The sequence below is a fragment of the Rhinolophus sinicus genome, linkage group LG02 (genome assembly GCF_036562045.2).
Source record: "Rhinolophus sinicus isolate RSC01 linkage group LG02, ASM3656204v1, whole genome shotgun sequence".
Taxonomy (NCBI): domain Eukaryota; kingdom Metazoa; phylum Chordata; class Mammalia; order Chiroptera; family Rhinolophidae; genus Rhinolophus; species Rhinolophus sinicus.
In genome coordinates this window covers 48,021,764-48,038,959 of record NC_133752.1, presented here as the reverse complement: position 1 = coordinate 48,038,959, position 17,196 = coordinate 48,021,764, and the positions used below count along the sequence as shown (strand labels likewise).

Here is a 17,196-nt window from a genome sequence, read left to right as displayed (position 1 = left end):
TGCCACATCAACAAAAATGAAAACAAACAAACAAAGAACCCAAAAAACGAATGTGTATATGAAGCAATACCAACTGCTGAGGTCCCAGGAAACCATCTGTCACTTAATATAAACATAGGGATTTCATCTATCAAAAACACTACATATTCTGAAAACATTCAATGTTTGTCTCCACTGACTTTCTAGACAAAATGTTGAAAACAATGTCCAGCCTGCGATGAGAAACGAATAAAAGGCAGTGATATGACGCAGTAAGGGAGGGGGAGCTGGGTTCTAATGGCGGCCATGCTCCTGCTGAGGGTCAGGCCATGGATACCGGTTTCCAGAAATGGGGACTTTAATTGAAATTCTCTTCTGAGTCCCTTGTGGCCTTTACATGCAGTGATTCCAATGTGCTGAAAAGGAAACTCACATTTAGTTATAAGTCAGCACCCACTGCTTTCAGATAGAGGAAACATTCTTTTAAGTTTTAGAAGAAATCTTTGCAATACTTATTTGGTATTAAATCTATAAAATTCAGCCTCCATTTATTGCCTAAAGTATTAATTACTTCTTTTGAGGGACTTGACTGAAATAGGGCTACTAGTCTAATCAGCAAAGACTCAACTCACTACGTTCATCAGCACTTTCTTAAAAGCAGCTTTAACTCCTATGAGATTTACTCTTCCACTTAGTCACACTGCTTTTCTCATTCAGTCTAATTCAGGAGCCAGATAACCTGAGTTCTAATCCTGTTTCTGCCATTTACTCGTATCACCATTTTGGGAAAACAAACATTCTAAAGTTTTGGGTTGTCTTGCAAATTATATGAGATCATGGATTTAAGTCGACCACTAGCACAAAAGTATCTAATAAGTCGAGTGTTCAATAAATATTTGCTGAATTAGTAGTTTATGGATAATCTTGTCTTCTTCCTAAAACTGCCTTGGTCTCCCACCCCTGGCCCTTCATTGCCAGCACCTCTGCAAGCCGAGTCGTTCCTGCCGTAAACACCCCAGTACCATGAGGTGCAGTCCGCATCCACACCTCGCTCTACCTCACCTACTGCAGACCCACTGGCCTCTCTCCTCGCTGCCTGCTCTCCTGGACAGCGATCACGGGTACTGTTATTCTGTACCTAATGTCCTAAGCAGAGAACCATAGCTTTGTGTATTATTTCATTTAATTCTCACAAAACCCTTTAAATAGGTATTATTTTCATTTTATAGACAAGAAATCTACACCTTTGGTTACAGAGAATTGGATTCAAGTGGGTGTGGGGTTGTTTTTTAATTGAGATGAAAACATATAACATACAATTTATCATCTTAATCATTTTTAAGAATAGAGTACAATAGTGTTAACTATGTGCATATTGTTATGCAACACATCTCTAGAACATTTTCATCTTGCAAAACTGAAACTCTATACCAACTAAAAACAACTCTTTTCCCCCAACCCTCAGCCCCTGGAAACCACCATTCTATTTTCTAAGAGTTTGACCACTTTCAATACATAGAAGTGCAATCACGGAGTATTTGTCTTTTTGTGTCAAACATGTGTTTTTTAACACTATAGTCCCATGGGCAGACTGTACTCTAAATGTTTGTAGTTTGCTTGTTTTGAAAATTTCTTCCCCAAGACAGGATATCAAAATGATGACAGTATTTCCAGGCTAGCTAATCAAGGTTTATTTAAACCTTTGTTAACACTACTGCCATTAAAGGAATAGTGGCAACAGGGGGAAAGAAGGGCTTCACAGGCAAGCAGAGGAGGTAGCAACAGCCACCAAAATAAACTATCTTTTATGAGTTAAATATTTATAGGTTAGGGACGTCCTGTATACTGACAGCAATAAAAGAGAGTTTCTTGACATTATAAGAAATATTACCACAAACTTAATGATTATCAATAAAAGTTTTCCTTGCTGAGTTCATTTCAGAGATGTTATTGCCATATCAACTATTAACTTTAATAGTTGAATCTGTCAGAGAAACAAACCTGTTAATGCCTTATTTAAATGTTCCTCAAAAGAGGTGTACGATTCAAGAAATGTGACATTACATGAGATAAAGTAGGTTTATAATAAACAACACGAAATACTACAGAAAATGGAATAGGCAGAATATCTATTTAAGGAGTGCACCTGCCTCACTTTAAACAGTGGTACAGACAGTCAGGCAAACAGCACCTTTCATACCTGTACAAAAACTTTCTGGAGTAGTCCACGACGTTCTGCTAGAGGTAGCTCATTCTGTGCACCTCCAACTGCCTCAGGCACATGTGGAAGGTCAAAAAACAGATATAAACATTTAACCAGGGTGGAAGGCACTGACATCGTTGTCATGCAGTCCACGGTTTTCTGGAAAACAAACCAACAAATAAATGCATAGGCAGATAGACAGACAGACATAACTGTAATTGTCACAGCTAAGTAAGCTCACAAATTTTAAGCCAGGAGTTAAATCATTAACTCACAAATTTTAACCCATAGAATTATACATCAAAATGACTTTTAAATGCTCGAAAAAAATTTTAAAAAATGACTCTATGCTGACAAATACTTATTTCCCATTTGGACAAATTTGCTTCGTGTTGAGATGTTTGTAATTTATTTAAGTATTTATTAAGTTTACCACTTATTTATTAAGAGACAATGTGCTTCAAAGAACATAAGCTTTAGGATTCAGAGGAAAAAAACTTAGCCATGAACTTGGACAAACTAATCTGGCTGGACCTCATTTTTCTTTCCTATAAAATGGATATCATGGTACATATTTCCTAGGATTAATAAGAGGATTATATAAGATAACAACTGCAAAGACATATGAAGAACTGAGTTGTTGTTGCTTTATTATCATTTTAATTCTATTCTTAATGTAGATTGTTGGATTTGGAAAGACACTTGAGGGATATAGCCATCACTAACACACAATAAAAATCTCTATATTATTTTCAAATATTTCTAGAGAAAGAAATTCCAGACCTTCTTATGATGAACACTTCAGTACTATTAGGAAGTATGCTATAATAATCACCAAAATTTTTCGGGTCAGCTTGGTGGCTCAGGTGGTTGGAACGCAGAGCTCCTAATGCTGAGGTCGCCGGTTTGATTCCCACATGGGCCAGTGAGCTGTGTACTCTATAGCTAAGATTGTGAACAATAGCTCTCCCTGGAGCTGGGCTGCGGTGAGCTGCAGGGGGCTGCTGTGTGCTGCCATGAGCGGCCGGATGCTGGCCGGTGGCCGGCGAGAGCTGTCATGAGCTGCCGTGAGCAGCTTACCGATGACTGGTGAACGACCGCCTCAGTCGGGGGCAGTGCAAGGCTCATAATACCAGCATGGGCCAGGGAGATGTGTCCTACATGACTAGATTGAGAAACAATGGCTTGAACCAGAGTGGGGAGGAAGAAAGGGGGAAAAAATTTTTTCCACGTGCAGTTTGGAATAAAAAGTTTTACCATGCTAGAGAGCAACAGGTTGGCACCACCTGTTTATTAGTTTATTAACTTGTTCGGCAAACATTTATTGAATGCCTAGGGTATGTCAGGCAGTGTGCTGGGAGCTGGGCATGCATCCCTGCCCTTCAGGAGACTGCAGTCTCCTAGAAGAAAGAGGGTTCATCCATAACTGTGATTTAATCTTTTAAGTATCACAGTGGTAGTACATACAGGCTAGTGTAAAAGGATTGATAAACACTGCCAGGAGTGGAATGGAAAAGTGTAGGAATCAAAATAAGAGGGAAAAGATTATTTGGACGACACACAGGAGGTTAGGCCATATGGCACGTTATGATTCAGGAACCTGGATCCAAAATTGCTGACTCCTGAAAAGCCACAATAGCAATGTCTAATGAGTGTTTATTATATAACAGGCATAAGGCTAAGCATTTTATCGACATTATCTCATCTATTCCTCAAACCATCCCTATGAGGTAGATTCTATTATTGCATTATCCTTACTTTACGAATGAAGTAACTGAGGCTGGTCACTTACATACCCTGCCTTAAGTTAGAGAGCTGGTTAAGTGGTCCACAATGCATATGCTCAATGACCTATGCACATCGTCTCTCATTCTAGTTTGACTTTTATTTTGTTCGTATTGGAGAGTCAATGAAGTGTTACAAATAGAGGAGTAACAGAACCAGACTTCAGAGAATTAGCTGGTGGTAGAATAGTTCATAAATTAGACATAAAGAACAGGAAGGCCAGGGTAATAGAAAACTAATACAGAAAACCACACAGGTATGAGAAATGGGGCCTGAACTAGTGTAGTAGCAGGATGATGAGAGGAGAGAGAACCTGAACAACAATCCCTTGCGGGATCTGGCCCCTCTCTACATATCATTTCCTGCCTCTAATATTAAAAAACATTCTGCTCTTCCTACTTACAGTTTATTATTTCTAGACAGCCCATGTCTCCATACATCTAATGTTCAGTTTAAATGTTTGCTCATGTCTGAAACTAATTTCTTATCTTTCCTCCTATCCTTACCTAGGAAATTTCTGTTTTCACAGCACTACATATACTCCATATAGCATTTTATAGTATTATCTTCATCTACTTCATCTCTGTTACCTACAGGTTGATTCAGAACCATATTTTAGTCATCTCTATATTTCACTGCTGCCAACGGAAACTGGCATACAAACAAAAAAGTCAACTAAAAACATAACAGTAAATTTTCTTTTAAAATGTCTTTTTTGAGATAGATTATTGGTAACGTTCCCTTCCGTTAAACAAAATGGTATGATTTTTCATTTTCATCTTTTGACTGATAGATTAAAACTGGTTATCAAAACTGGCAATTGGCAACATTTGCTAATTTTTAAAAAGTGATTAGGTTTCTCCTGATTCTTTTTTTTTTAATTAAAAAAAAATTTTTGGGGGTGACAACGGTTAGTAAAGTTACATAGGTTTCAAGTGTACAATTCTGTAATACATCATCTACATATCACCTTGTATTTCTTACACCTTTAAGGTGATCTATCCATTCGTGCACATTTAGTTAACCTACAGTTACTGACTTTCTAACATGTGTTAGGTATTATGGTAGGTCACAGTCCTGTTCACAATTGAGAAAGAGAAATACAGCATCTATGGAAAACAGGAATAAAATTTAGAAATATTCCATTTAAAATTATTATTTTATCCTAAATTTCATATCCTAAACCAAATGAAATTTTGGTACAGTAATATAGAGGCATTTATAACTATCGTAAACAGCAAATAAAATTGGTATTTTGATAGTCATCTGGAATGGTCACGGATACATGGAAAGAATGGTCCACTTTAGGACTATCTGAAAGTTACTTAGGGTGAATAAACATCTCCATTTGCCTGGGACTAAGGGGTTTCTTGGGATGCGGGTCTCCTATGCTAAAACTCAGAATGTGCCAGGTACAAATGGTACCACGTTCTATGTGTATCATGACATGACAAAGATGAAAAGCACTATTCTAAGGCCTTTCCTCACATGTAAAATGCATAAAATATCAACTTTATAGGGATGTCGTGAGAAGCATGAAATAATGTGTAAGAAGAATTAGAAGAATACAATGCTTATCATAAAATCTTATTTGGACATTATAATAAATTTAATTGTACAAAATCCCAAGATGATTAAAAAAAAAAAGAGGTTGAGTTATCAAACATGAAAACAAAGAGCTCACCTGACCAGAGGATGCTAACAAATTAATTGTTGTCAGAAGCATCCAGCCTCTACTGGCTTCTTCACTCTGATTGATTTCCAGAAATTGGACTATGGCCCGACTTGCAGCCTCTAGAATACCAAAGGAAAGCTATGAGGTAGGGGGAAAATATCACACAAAAAGAGGTTCTTCCTTAAAACCTGCAAAGAAATTATCGTTTAGTAGCACAGACTTTATATTAGTACTATTACATGCTCTACATAAAATGTGTTAAAAAGAACAACGTTTTAATAGTATACACGGGCCCTTGTAGCATATCATATCAACATAGAAATTTAAAAGTCAACCTATGTATTTTAGGGAAAGGTATATCAGGAACCAGTCAGAAAAGTCATGGAAGAGGTACAATTTAAGCTAAGCTAGCCTGGAAAACAAGTACAGGTATCCCCTGCTTTTTGAAAGTTCACATTAGGCCACTTCCCTTTTACAGAAGACCTGCATTAGTAGCTGCTTTCACTAACTGAAAGAAATCTGAAAAGGAGTTTTGCTTTTACAAAAAAAGGTGAAAAGTGAAAATGGTGCTCAGCATTTGTTTTGCAGTGTGAGCTGTTACACAGGCAGTGCTCCCCGAACAGCAAGAGGGACACTGTCAAGCTCCCTCTCCAGGAACTATACTCAGCATCAAAGTGCCATAGCTTTGAACTGTGGCTGTGATTATCTGCGCTTTATCTGGATTTAGTTTGTGCATCGTTAGCTAGATGTATCATAAGGTACCGGAAAAGACTATGAGGGCTTGTAAGGGTATTACGCTTATTGTATCACTGGATGTAATTAAGCATTTCGATCATGGTGAACAAAATAAAGGCATTGTCAGTTTGTTAAACTGGCCTGCTTCCAATATTCATACTGTTTACATGCAGAGAAAGAATCTTGAAAGCTGCTGAAGTTATTATTGGTTCTGCTAGCAGCAAAGTGGTCTCTTTTAAGCAGCATCCAGTAACGAATAAAATGGGAATTCTGTTGCTTGAGTGGATTGATGGGGTATACAAAGTGTAGTGTGTATTTAGCATATCATTTCCACTTTCACTGTGTGTTAGCATTATTTTAGGGTTTATGTGTTATTTGGTATGATTTGGTAAGTTATCTTATGGGTCTGGGAACACTCAAATTCTTTTCCATATAAATTAATGGTAATTGCTTCTTTATGTCATTTCGGTTTAAAGGTTTCATAGGCAAGCTCTATTGTTGGATAATAGAGAAAACCTGTATATATTTGTCTAGGAAGTGGGAGGGAGGAAAAGGAACAGAGATTAGGAGCACAGCATTTAAACAAAAGTATAGTTAGAGGAATGAGTCCAATATGTACAGATCAAGACAAATAACTGTATTAACATGGGTTTAATATTCCAGAAGAGTATATGTTGAGAATTAGTCTATATTAACAGTAATGACAGAAAATTGATGCCCATTTATGAAGGAAGGGCTGTATTTGACTCTTTGGGCAAGAGGGAATAAACGTCATTCCTTAAGTAAAGTTGGTGATGAAAGGATTGTTCTAAGACTATTAATTTAGTAGTGACATATACGACAAAATGGAAGGGTAACGAGATGGGTGGATGGGGGACAAATCAGGAAGTTGCCTCAGGGATACACACAAGGGGTGACTTGAGCAGCTGATAGCAGGAACAGAAACAGTGAGAGAGTCATTCACAGAGCTGACATTGCAACAATCTTTGACAGTAAATTTAGTTAATTATTGGTTTAGACGTAAGGGAAAGTGCTAACCATGCACTTAATTTCATCAGCAGAGTTTGTCAATTTTTATATTGATAAAATGAGATGAATTAAAGTTGTTAAAAAATAAATCTTACCTATCCGTTTACTCTAAACCAACTGGTAGTTACGAATGTATACTTAACACACTTCATAAAGATGCAGAATATAGAATAAATAGACTTTAGATTGTCTTAGAGGTATTTTTTTCTTTCATTTAAGACAATCAAGATAAAAGTGTTTTATTAAATAGTTGAATTGGTACAAAACTTAATACGTGACCAGGTACTGTGCTGGGCATATACTTCATATACTTCCATTTGAAGGAATATTTTAATAGGAAAGTGTTTTGAATAGCTTATTTTTACTGAGTCTTAACTGTATAACAAGCACTATTTTAAGTACTTGCAGATTTAATGCATTTAATCTTTATACGATTTCTGAGCTATTTTCTATTATTACACCCCTTACAATAATATAAACTGAGAAAGGGAGAAGTAATTTGCCTAGAGTCACATAGCTAGTCAGTGACAGAACTTACATTCAAGTCCAGACTGTCTAGCCTGTAAGAGATCAAAGATAGTGACTAAAAAAAAAAAAATACTGGAAAAGAGGTAAGCCAACAGGAGCCTGGCTTATTTCTAATATTTACCTAGTATCTCGTAAGTGCTGAAATTATTATTTTCCTATGTTTACTGATCTATAGTCTTTTGCTCCGCTCTAGAAAACCGACACCATGGGAGCAGACTCCTGGCCTGCCTTGTTCACTGCTGACCCTCAGTAAGAAGCACATCACTGGCACTAAGTGGCCACTCAATAAATATCTGTTAAAGGAGAAAATAAAACAATCTAGGGAGATTAAAGGACACACTAAGCTCAACTTCTTATGAACATTGGAGGTCTGGTTTTACTACGAGTAAGGGATTCCTGAAAGCTTTGAAAAGAGGAGTAATACAAAGGAAGCAATATTCAACACTAATTAAATTGTGACGGTCTCATTGGAGAAGGGAGAAAACAAAAGAACACCACTGAGAAACCTTCTTTAGCAACTGTGGCTTCAAATCACTGATAAAAGGTAACCTGTGAATTTTCCTTGCAAGCCTACAATGGACTCAGACTTGCTACATTACACGAGCCCTCTTTCTCGATAGGAATTAAATGCTCATGGAAGGAAGACAACTTCCCAGTTAGATAAAGTTCTAGATTAAAGGCTGACATTTTATGCTTTCATTCCCCAGGCTTCTTCAAAATTAGGCAACTTTGGTTTTAAATTGCATATTTTCAATTTTGTAACTCATTATCTCTAAAAAACCACTTGCAGTTTCCAATTCTTTCATAGTTATATCAATGTAATGAAATTCTGTATCATTAAAAAGAACATTCATTAGTACATGAACTGGTCAATACCACCTATGCTTCTCACAGAGGGGGGAAAACAGATTTTGAAGAACTAAACAACTTTAAGAAAGTTATCTTCCTGGTAAAGAAGAACCTAGAAACCTAAGATAAGATACATTTTGAGTGAATTTGAATTCCACCCACGTTATTTAACACTATTAATGTTAAAAGAAAATTGGACAAATATGTATTTTCACAGCTATTCCATAAACTGTCAATTATGAATAATTAATACTAATGCTTATTTTGAGAACCAAAACACCAAAAATGTACTCTTGGCTTGAAACTGTTCTAGTTATTTGATCAATGGCATTTATAGGAGTGTGTGTGGCTTCTTCTGTTTTGGTTGACAATGAACATTAAGGTATTCCTCAAGATATGAAAAGACAAATAATGGATTAAAAAAACCCCACTGCTTTGTTATTAATCATTAAAACAGTTCAATGGATTGCTGAGCTGATAATAAGGTCATACACATGAAAATACACTTTGAAAAGGATCAAGATCGTATAATTACTAAAATGTATCCCTTCAACAACTTTACCAACTTAATAAGTACTCGTTTTGAGAAGAGGGTAGAGAAGATCTAAGTTACATCAGCAATAATGTAAAATTATATATTTATCTTATATATTTGGTTTTAAATTATCCAGACAAAGAGGTCTGAATAAATAGTGTGGTTGAATGACATGGGAGAGACCTGTAACTCCATGACAAAAAAAACAGCCTATACGTAACAAATGTGTTCAGAAGAACTATTTTATTTTCACCTACTGATTTCAATATGTTGCCATTCAAAACACCTTAATGGAACCTCCTACTTTTTAAGTGCATCGAAAAGCTCAGTATAGAGGTCCTCTACTCGGCCACAGAAAGAGCAGCTGGAAGGAGTATCTGGGATCCCTTCTCTCAATAGTTTCTCTTCCTCTTCTCTTTCACACATCCCAGGGTCTTTTTCTAGCCTGCTTCTCAACATCTGGCTCTAAATGGTTTCTGTGAGATCCTTTAGGTCCTATAGGTAGGTTAATGAGACCTCATGTCAGTAGTTCTCAGACTTCAGAACCATCAGGGGTGCCAAATGAAAATGCAGATTAGAGGACCTCACCACTAGTAATTCAGGTTCAGGAAGTCTGAGCAGGGCCTAGAAATCCGCACTTACAATTTTTCAATGTGAGATATGCACACAAAAGAGTGATGCATATGTATAATTTAAAGTATAATAATGAAATGAACACCCATTAAAAATAGAACATTTCTGTGTACCCCTCATCAGTTGCATTCCTTCCTCTCTTCCTCCAACATGCAAGCACTTCACTGAATTTTATGTTAATCACTTTTTTTTTTTTCTTATTGTTTTCCACGTGTGATTATATCTTTGAACAAGAAAACCTGTTTAACTTGCTTGTTTGGGGATTTATGTAATGGTGTCATACTATTTATATTCTTCGGCAACTTGCTTTTATCATTCACAATTGTTTTTGAGAATCATTCAGGTTGATGCATTTAGCTGTAGTTTACCATTTTCACTGTGATGCAGTATTCCATTGTATGAATACACCATAATTTATTTATCTTCCTGATCATGGTCGTTTGGGTAATTTCCAGTTTTTGTTTTGGGATTATAACAAACACTGCCATAAATATTCTTATATACGTCTCTTGGCTCATAGAAATCTTCATTTTTTAACCAGCTTTCCAGATGGAGTCTGATGTAAATGGTCCAAGAAACACTGTCTTTGGTACTTCATGTTCTTTAGAGTGATACATACACAACATAAACCTCTCTTGTTAGTACTGACTTCATTTTGAGGCATGACTCCAATGCTTCAATTTGGAGGGGAAAAACTCTGAATCTTTACTTTTATTTGCAAAAACCTCACTGTCAGTAAGAAGGTTAGGTGCAAAGAAGGAAGGGGGAGAGTGGGCAGAGAAAGAAAAAAAAAACTCACTATAAAAACATATAACATTTAGTGTTATCCTTTAAAAGTTATGTATACTAGAAAGTAATTTTAAATTAAACTTCTGTAAACACGGTTTCATAAAACTGAAAAAAAAACCCACGCCTAGCCAAAAAAAATATTGCATTAGGATCTTTAAATTTCACTTATATTTAACAAATACAAATTTAAATGACAATTTAACTTGTTACAGGAGTTAATGACAAACTGTTATTATCCCATATTGAGGGTTGCCAATCATTTGACTCAAGTTTTAGCTTTCACGTTGCATTTCAATACATATAGTTAGACTGGAAAAATACAAAAATGGAGTTAGTAGGCCTGATTATTAGATTAAGTAAGAATAGGAGGTAGACAATTTTAAAAGAAATTTAAGTTCCCAGTGTACACTGAGAGAATATAAACACATTCAGTTAGTATTCAGAACAATCAGAACATAAAACTTTTAAAAAATAAGTGCAATACAACTTTTCCTTTGCAAAGTCCATTTAAAGCATAATCATTTTCAATCTTAAGCTTCAGGATGACAATGTGAACGATGTCAACAGTATTATTACACTTATTTTATTAAGGAAGAAACCAAGCCCTAAACAACCCTTCCCCAGCCACCTCCCCTCCCCGCCCCAACATCCATAAGTTAGTCAGAAAAACAGTATTAGAATTCATCACTTCCATGCTTCTTTCCATTTGATGATACATAACCACACCTCGGGAACAAAATTACCTGAAGGTGTTGTGGCTTTGAAATCCTTGGAGGACAGCGGGGCATACTGTTTTTCTGTTTTAAAAAAAAGGCTGGGTTGTCTCATTGGGGATTCACTAGTAATTCCACCATAAGCTGCTGCGGAGATGCCAATTGTGGTCAGCATCCCCTGGCTTGCCCATCGCTGAACCGCTGCCCACTGCGGACCCACCACTGGGTTTAACAGGCACCTCGCATGCAGCAAAGTCAGTAATAATAAACTAAAGATATTATTGTTCACTGGTGGGAGTTTTCTGCTTCAATGATGTAAATTGATCATGTTTCCTTAGAATTAGCAGATCGCATGGTTGAATTTAACAAATAACTACATGAGGTGGGAGAAAACCTTAAGCTACACCCTCTAAACATGGCCACAAAATTATATATTTTCTTAAATTAGTTGAGAGTCACTACATATTTTTAACAAAAGCCACATGAAGTCAACAACCAAGAGAGAATTAAGGGAGAGAGAGAACTAGAACTGTGAAGTTGCCTCATGTATCACAAATCAGTCCATGTATCCATTTTGCATATTGATATTCCCTAAAAGTTTCCACTTTTCCTAACTTCCCATAGATAGACAGAATTGCAGAGAAGCAGGGTTCCTACTGAGATATCTACAATCCATGTTAGAAGTGATGTGATAAAAAAAAACCTTGATATGTGAGCAGTGATTAGGTAACAAACAAAATAACAAGTATTCCACACCAAATTCAGAGTAGTCCTAGATAAATAATCTTGTCCTGATGCAAAACAAATATAGCCATCTTTCAAAAGAACAATAGAAGGCTCACTTTACCTCTTTTTGGAGAAAAATTATGTGTATGTAAATTATAACAATCACTGTCAGTGAGAACTTCCTGTAAAATAAAAGGTTATGCAAAGTATCGAAAGTAGCCAAATTCATAGAAGCAGACAGTGGAATGGTGGTTGCCAAGGGCTGAGAGGAAGAAGAAATGGAGAGTTGCTGATCAGTGAGTATAAAGTTACAGTTATGCAAGATGATAAAGTTCTAGAAATCTGTTATGCAGTATTGTGCTTACAGTTAGCTGCACTGTGCACTTAAAAATTTGTTAAGAGGGTAGTTATCATGTTATGTGCTTTTTGCCACAATAAAAATTTATCGAACAATCAGAAAATAACAATGGGATATGCAAGAGTAAGATAGTTCAGGATGTACCTAGATCCTCGAAAATATAGAAATTTTTACTATAAAAGATTTTAAAAAAATCTTCATGGAAATATTTTTGATAATTATACGGACCAGAAGAAACTTCCAAAGTTCAAGACTAATAAAAATAAAATAAGAGAACAAGGATTTCCATAGTCAGGGTTCTTTAAGGCTGACTGAAGAGATACTCCAAAATAATGCTTTTGTCTCTTAAACATTGGTAAGGATAGCTTTTCTAACACTGCTCCAAGTGATAAGGTATTAAAAAAAAGGGGGGAGGGGGGCAGAAAACTCTTACGGTCAAAGGCAGTACAAATTTATTGAGCACATAATCTGTGACAAGCATTCTTCTATGTGATAGAGGGATGAATACAATAGACAATAAAATTTAGTAAGTAAATAAACAAGATATTTTCAGATTATGATAAAGCTCTAAAGGAAGTATTTAAGGTGACTGAATGAAAGTATACTAACTGGTGTGAGGATAGAGAAAAGATCTATTTGACATAGGGTGATTAGGTAATTTTCTCTTGTAGAGGTAAAATTTACACAAATTGAATTGAATCTCCTGAATTCAGAAGTTAATAAATTTCAAAAGTTTAAAACTACAAATTACATGGACTTATATATGGGCACAGGGGGCTCTACAGATTATGTGTGTAAATTCCTATGAGTCTACAATTATTTCAAAATAAAATCTTTAAAAATTTTTATATAATTATTACAGTAATTAACAATGAGACATCTTCTACTTCACTTAAGATAACTTTCATTATTTCTAAAAAATGATAAAGAAATTAAGGAAAACAAACTTCCAATACGGAACAGGTTTTTCTACAAACATGCAGATTAGTTATTTACAAAGACAGCAACAGAGAAGTGATTATAAATAAAGTTTGGGGATTTTTTTCTCTAATCTAGGGATATCATTCAAGAAAGAAATGCAATAAGTGTCAACTTGTAACAAAGAAATTTCCCTTATTTAAAATAGCTAAAAAAAATAAAAATAAAAAATAATAAAATAGCCAAAAAGGTATAAAACACACAGATCTTATATTTAAGACCAACATCACTTCTATAGGAGTAACTGAAATCAGGAAAGACAAAAAAGAATGCAATCCAATTTTGGGTGGAGAAGACAGGGGCAGGAACTTTACCTTAAACTATGTTACCACCTTGCATTGGACTTTCTTCAAGGACTGCAAATATAATCAAAACCATCTCAGTTTAAAATCCGTACATCAAGTCATATAATGTACTGTTTCTGAATAAGGGATCCTGTTGTTGATCTTAAAATATTTAATGCTGTCATTCCAAAGACTCCATAATGGGCTCTAGTTAAAGATGGAAGGTTGAACAGATGTATTTATCTTTGCTCTCTCCTGAAACCTCACTGCAATGGACTGAACAGTGTGTCTCCCCAGAATTCCTATATTGAAGCCCTAACTCCTAATGTAATGGTATTTGGAGATGGAACCTTTGGGAATTAAGCTTAGATGAGTTCATGAGGGTAGTGCCCTCATGATGAGATCAACGCCCTTAGAAGAGACATCAGAGCTCTTCCTGTCTGTCCTCCAGGTGAGGCCACATAGAGAAGGGGCCACCTGCAAGCCAGCAAGAGAGATCTCCAGAGAAACCAATCAAGCTGGCACTATGACCTTGGACTTCCAGCCTCCAGAACTGTGAAGAAAAATTTCTGTTGTTTAAGCCACTAGTCTATGGCGTTTTGTTATGGCAACTGAGCAGACTAACATACCCACTAAAATGGTTGTAAAAGGATTTTTTAAAAAGCATAAATGCATAAGGACAAAGAGAATAGGAAAGATGAAAGCGACAAGATTTTGCATACTAAAATAGACAGTGGTTAGTGGTAACTGATTTAGTAAATTCTAGAATCTTAACTTAAAGCAATGCAGGAAAAGTATACTACAAAAGAACCTTCCAAGAGGTTCAGGAATTGGTGGCACTAGGTACGTTTAAGAGTAAGTAGAACCCGAGGTCCCCACTCCAATGAGGGCACTAGAATGGGAAAGTGTTCACTGCCAAGAATAAGAGACAGTGTTTGGATTGGGATGAAGGGGGGGATAAGAATACCATACCAGGCACGGCTGTTGATTCATGGAGGTAAAGTAGAAGCAAACTCATGTACTGAATGCTGAGGAGCCTCAGACCTTTCTCCTACTTGACCTTCAAAATGTTCAGTCAGACATATATGGTCTAGGTAAAGACTAGACATTCTTCTCCAGGGACTCTGCCTAGCCAGGGAAAGAAGGCCAACTAAATGGCCCAGCAAGATCATCTTGGGCTGAAGCCCAGAGTTGCAAGCTCCACCCACAATTACAAAGCTACACAGCAGCTTTCTATCCATTCTTACCCTGGAACAGATGGCCAAGGATGAGACATGTGAGGACATTCTCTAACATAAAAGACAGAGACAAAAATGAATAAAAAAGGCAACCTGAAAGAAACAGACTACATAGAAGATGAAAATCTGAAAGGAAAATAAAACCAAAACCTCAGAAAGCTAAGAGAATTCATGAAAAAAAAAAAAAAAGATACCAAAAAGACAAAACAAAAACTCCCTAAAAATTAAAATTACATGTCACAAATGAAAAAAACTCCATAGAAGGGATGGGTGGTAAAACTGAAGAGCTCTCTTAGCAAGTAGAGTCAAACAACAAAAACAGAAAATAAAAGATAAAGGTAAGAAAATGAGAAAGAGAGTGTTAAGGGCACATTTGACTAGAAAGAGAAAATAGAGGGGAAGATATTGTTATATAAACAATTCATGAAACTTTCCCCAAATTAAAGGATATGAATTCCCAGATTAAAAAGGGTCCAATGAGTACTCAGCCTAATGTATAACTAACTATGGGTACACTACATGATGTGTTGTCAAGAAATTTGTAACACGCAGGCCAAAGAGAGGATTCTAAATGCTTCTATAGAACAACAACAACGAAAACAGGCCACAGAAAAAGAATCAAGAATCTAGTTAGCTTCAGATTTCTCAATAGCAGTATAGGAATCTAGAATATGATAAAGAAATGATTTTTAAATTCTGAGATAAAATGATTTCCAACCTAGAATTGATACACACTGAAAGGAGGATAAATGTAATGCAAGCTACAAGATTTTCCAAAATGACCCAGAGAGCTCACGCCCGGACGTCTGGAGAAGGACCCAGCTAAGCTCCTCCCACACACTGACCTCATCCCCAGAGGTGCAGAACCAAGCTCAACTTCCCATGACACCAGTAGCTTCCACTCTGTAGTAGGAGGGCCTGGAACTTCCCCTGGCCCCAAAGTCCCCTGGGGCTAAGCAGCTAGCATTCTCAAGCAACTCCTATAAACATCCAACACGTACTCCAAGAGCCCAGATCACAAGGAGTTTGTGTGTTTCTTCGCTGATAAGATGGCATTCATGCCTGTACTTTAGAATGGGGGTGGGGAAATCTCCCAAGCACACTCTCTGTGAGGTAATGAGGGTGGTAGACCTGTGCCTTCTTCCTCCTTGTTGACGCCTGGTTTTATGTTTCTCCTTTCAGCAATTAAGCCATGCTATATAACATGATGGGATTGGTGCCGAACCCTGGTACCTGATAGGCTGTCAGCCTAAAGGCATCACCTCGCTTGCTGAAAGGAAGGAACCCTTCTTATACAACAATAGTCAAGCAAATTTTTCACTCATTGGATTTCCTTAAAAAACACACACAAAAAACAAACAAAAAAGGATAATTCCCCTGCATCCTTTCTCAGGAAGCTGCTAGAAAAGATGCTTTACTAAAAGGGGGGAAGTTAATTTGAGAAAAAAATGACATGTGATTCAGGAAACAGAGGCTCCGTCTTGAAGTGGAAAGGCATCCCAGGATGACGTGAGTGTAGATGTAAAAATGACAGCTGTGCAGCTGGCTTACAGAGCAGCTTCTATGGATTAAAACAGGCCAGAAGGTTCTGGAAGAGCTATTTGCAACAAAACTGATAGAAAGCTGATGTCATACTAAGGAAAGATTCAAAAAAGCAGGGGAACGGGATGAATGTGCAATAAAAATGTAGAAAACTAGTAGAAAAAAAGGGCATTTATTAACTCTGACGGAGGCGGAGAGAAGTTTTCAAGAAAAGTAATCGTAACAAAGTATGGCTCATTTTAGAATAGTGTTTTCATACTCACAATATAATGAATATTGATCTAATCAAATTATGATAGAGGGGTATATGAAGTATGTATCCGTGGAGCAGTGTTAATGAGCTTAAGATAATAAAAGTGTCATTTTCTCCGGTGAAGAGTCAGAAGACAGTATGTAAATGTGAAAAATCAAGGGCACACAGTGTAAGCGTTATTTAGACACAAGAGGTAAATATCAAAAAAAGTTAAGTGTTCAAAAGTGATCACCTCTCAGGAGTGAGAAACGGGGATGAACCAAGATGGTGAAAGGGAGATGCTGTTTCTAATCAACCTTTTAACTATTTTACCTTTAAAACTATGTGTCTATATTAATTTTAATACACATACATTTTACAATAA

The 17,196-nt window shown here is 36.4% G+C and overlaps 1 protein-coding gene across 8 annotated transcripts in view; it reads right to left on the bottom strand.

Annotated features, from left to right (window-relative positions):
- WDFY3 (WD repeat and FYVE domain containing 3) overlaps nucleotides 1-17,196 on the bottom strand; it is a 247,316-nt gene that overhangs the window by 130,213 nt on the left and 99,907 nt on the right. For 6 of the 8 annotated variants that reach the window (XM_074323991.1, XM_019731293.2, XM_019731299.2 and 3 more), the window contains 3 exons: nucleotides 11,484-11,537; nucleotides 5,652-5,761; nucleotides 2,180-2,341 (listed from right to left, as the gene is read on the bottom strand). In XM_074323991.1, coding sequence (XP_074180092.1) covers nucleotides 2,180-2,341; nucleotides 5,652-5,761; nucleotides 11,484-11,537 — 326 coding nt within the window. The remainder of the gene's footprint in view (nucleotides 1-2,179; nucleotides 2,342-5,651; nucleotides 5,762-11,483; nucleotides 11,538-17,196) is intronic. The other 2 variants (XM_019731297.2, XM_019731300.2) reach the window with 1 other exon arrangement.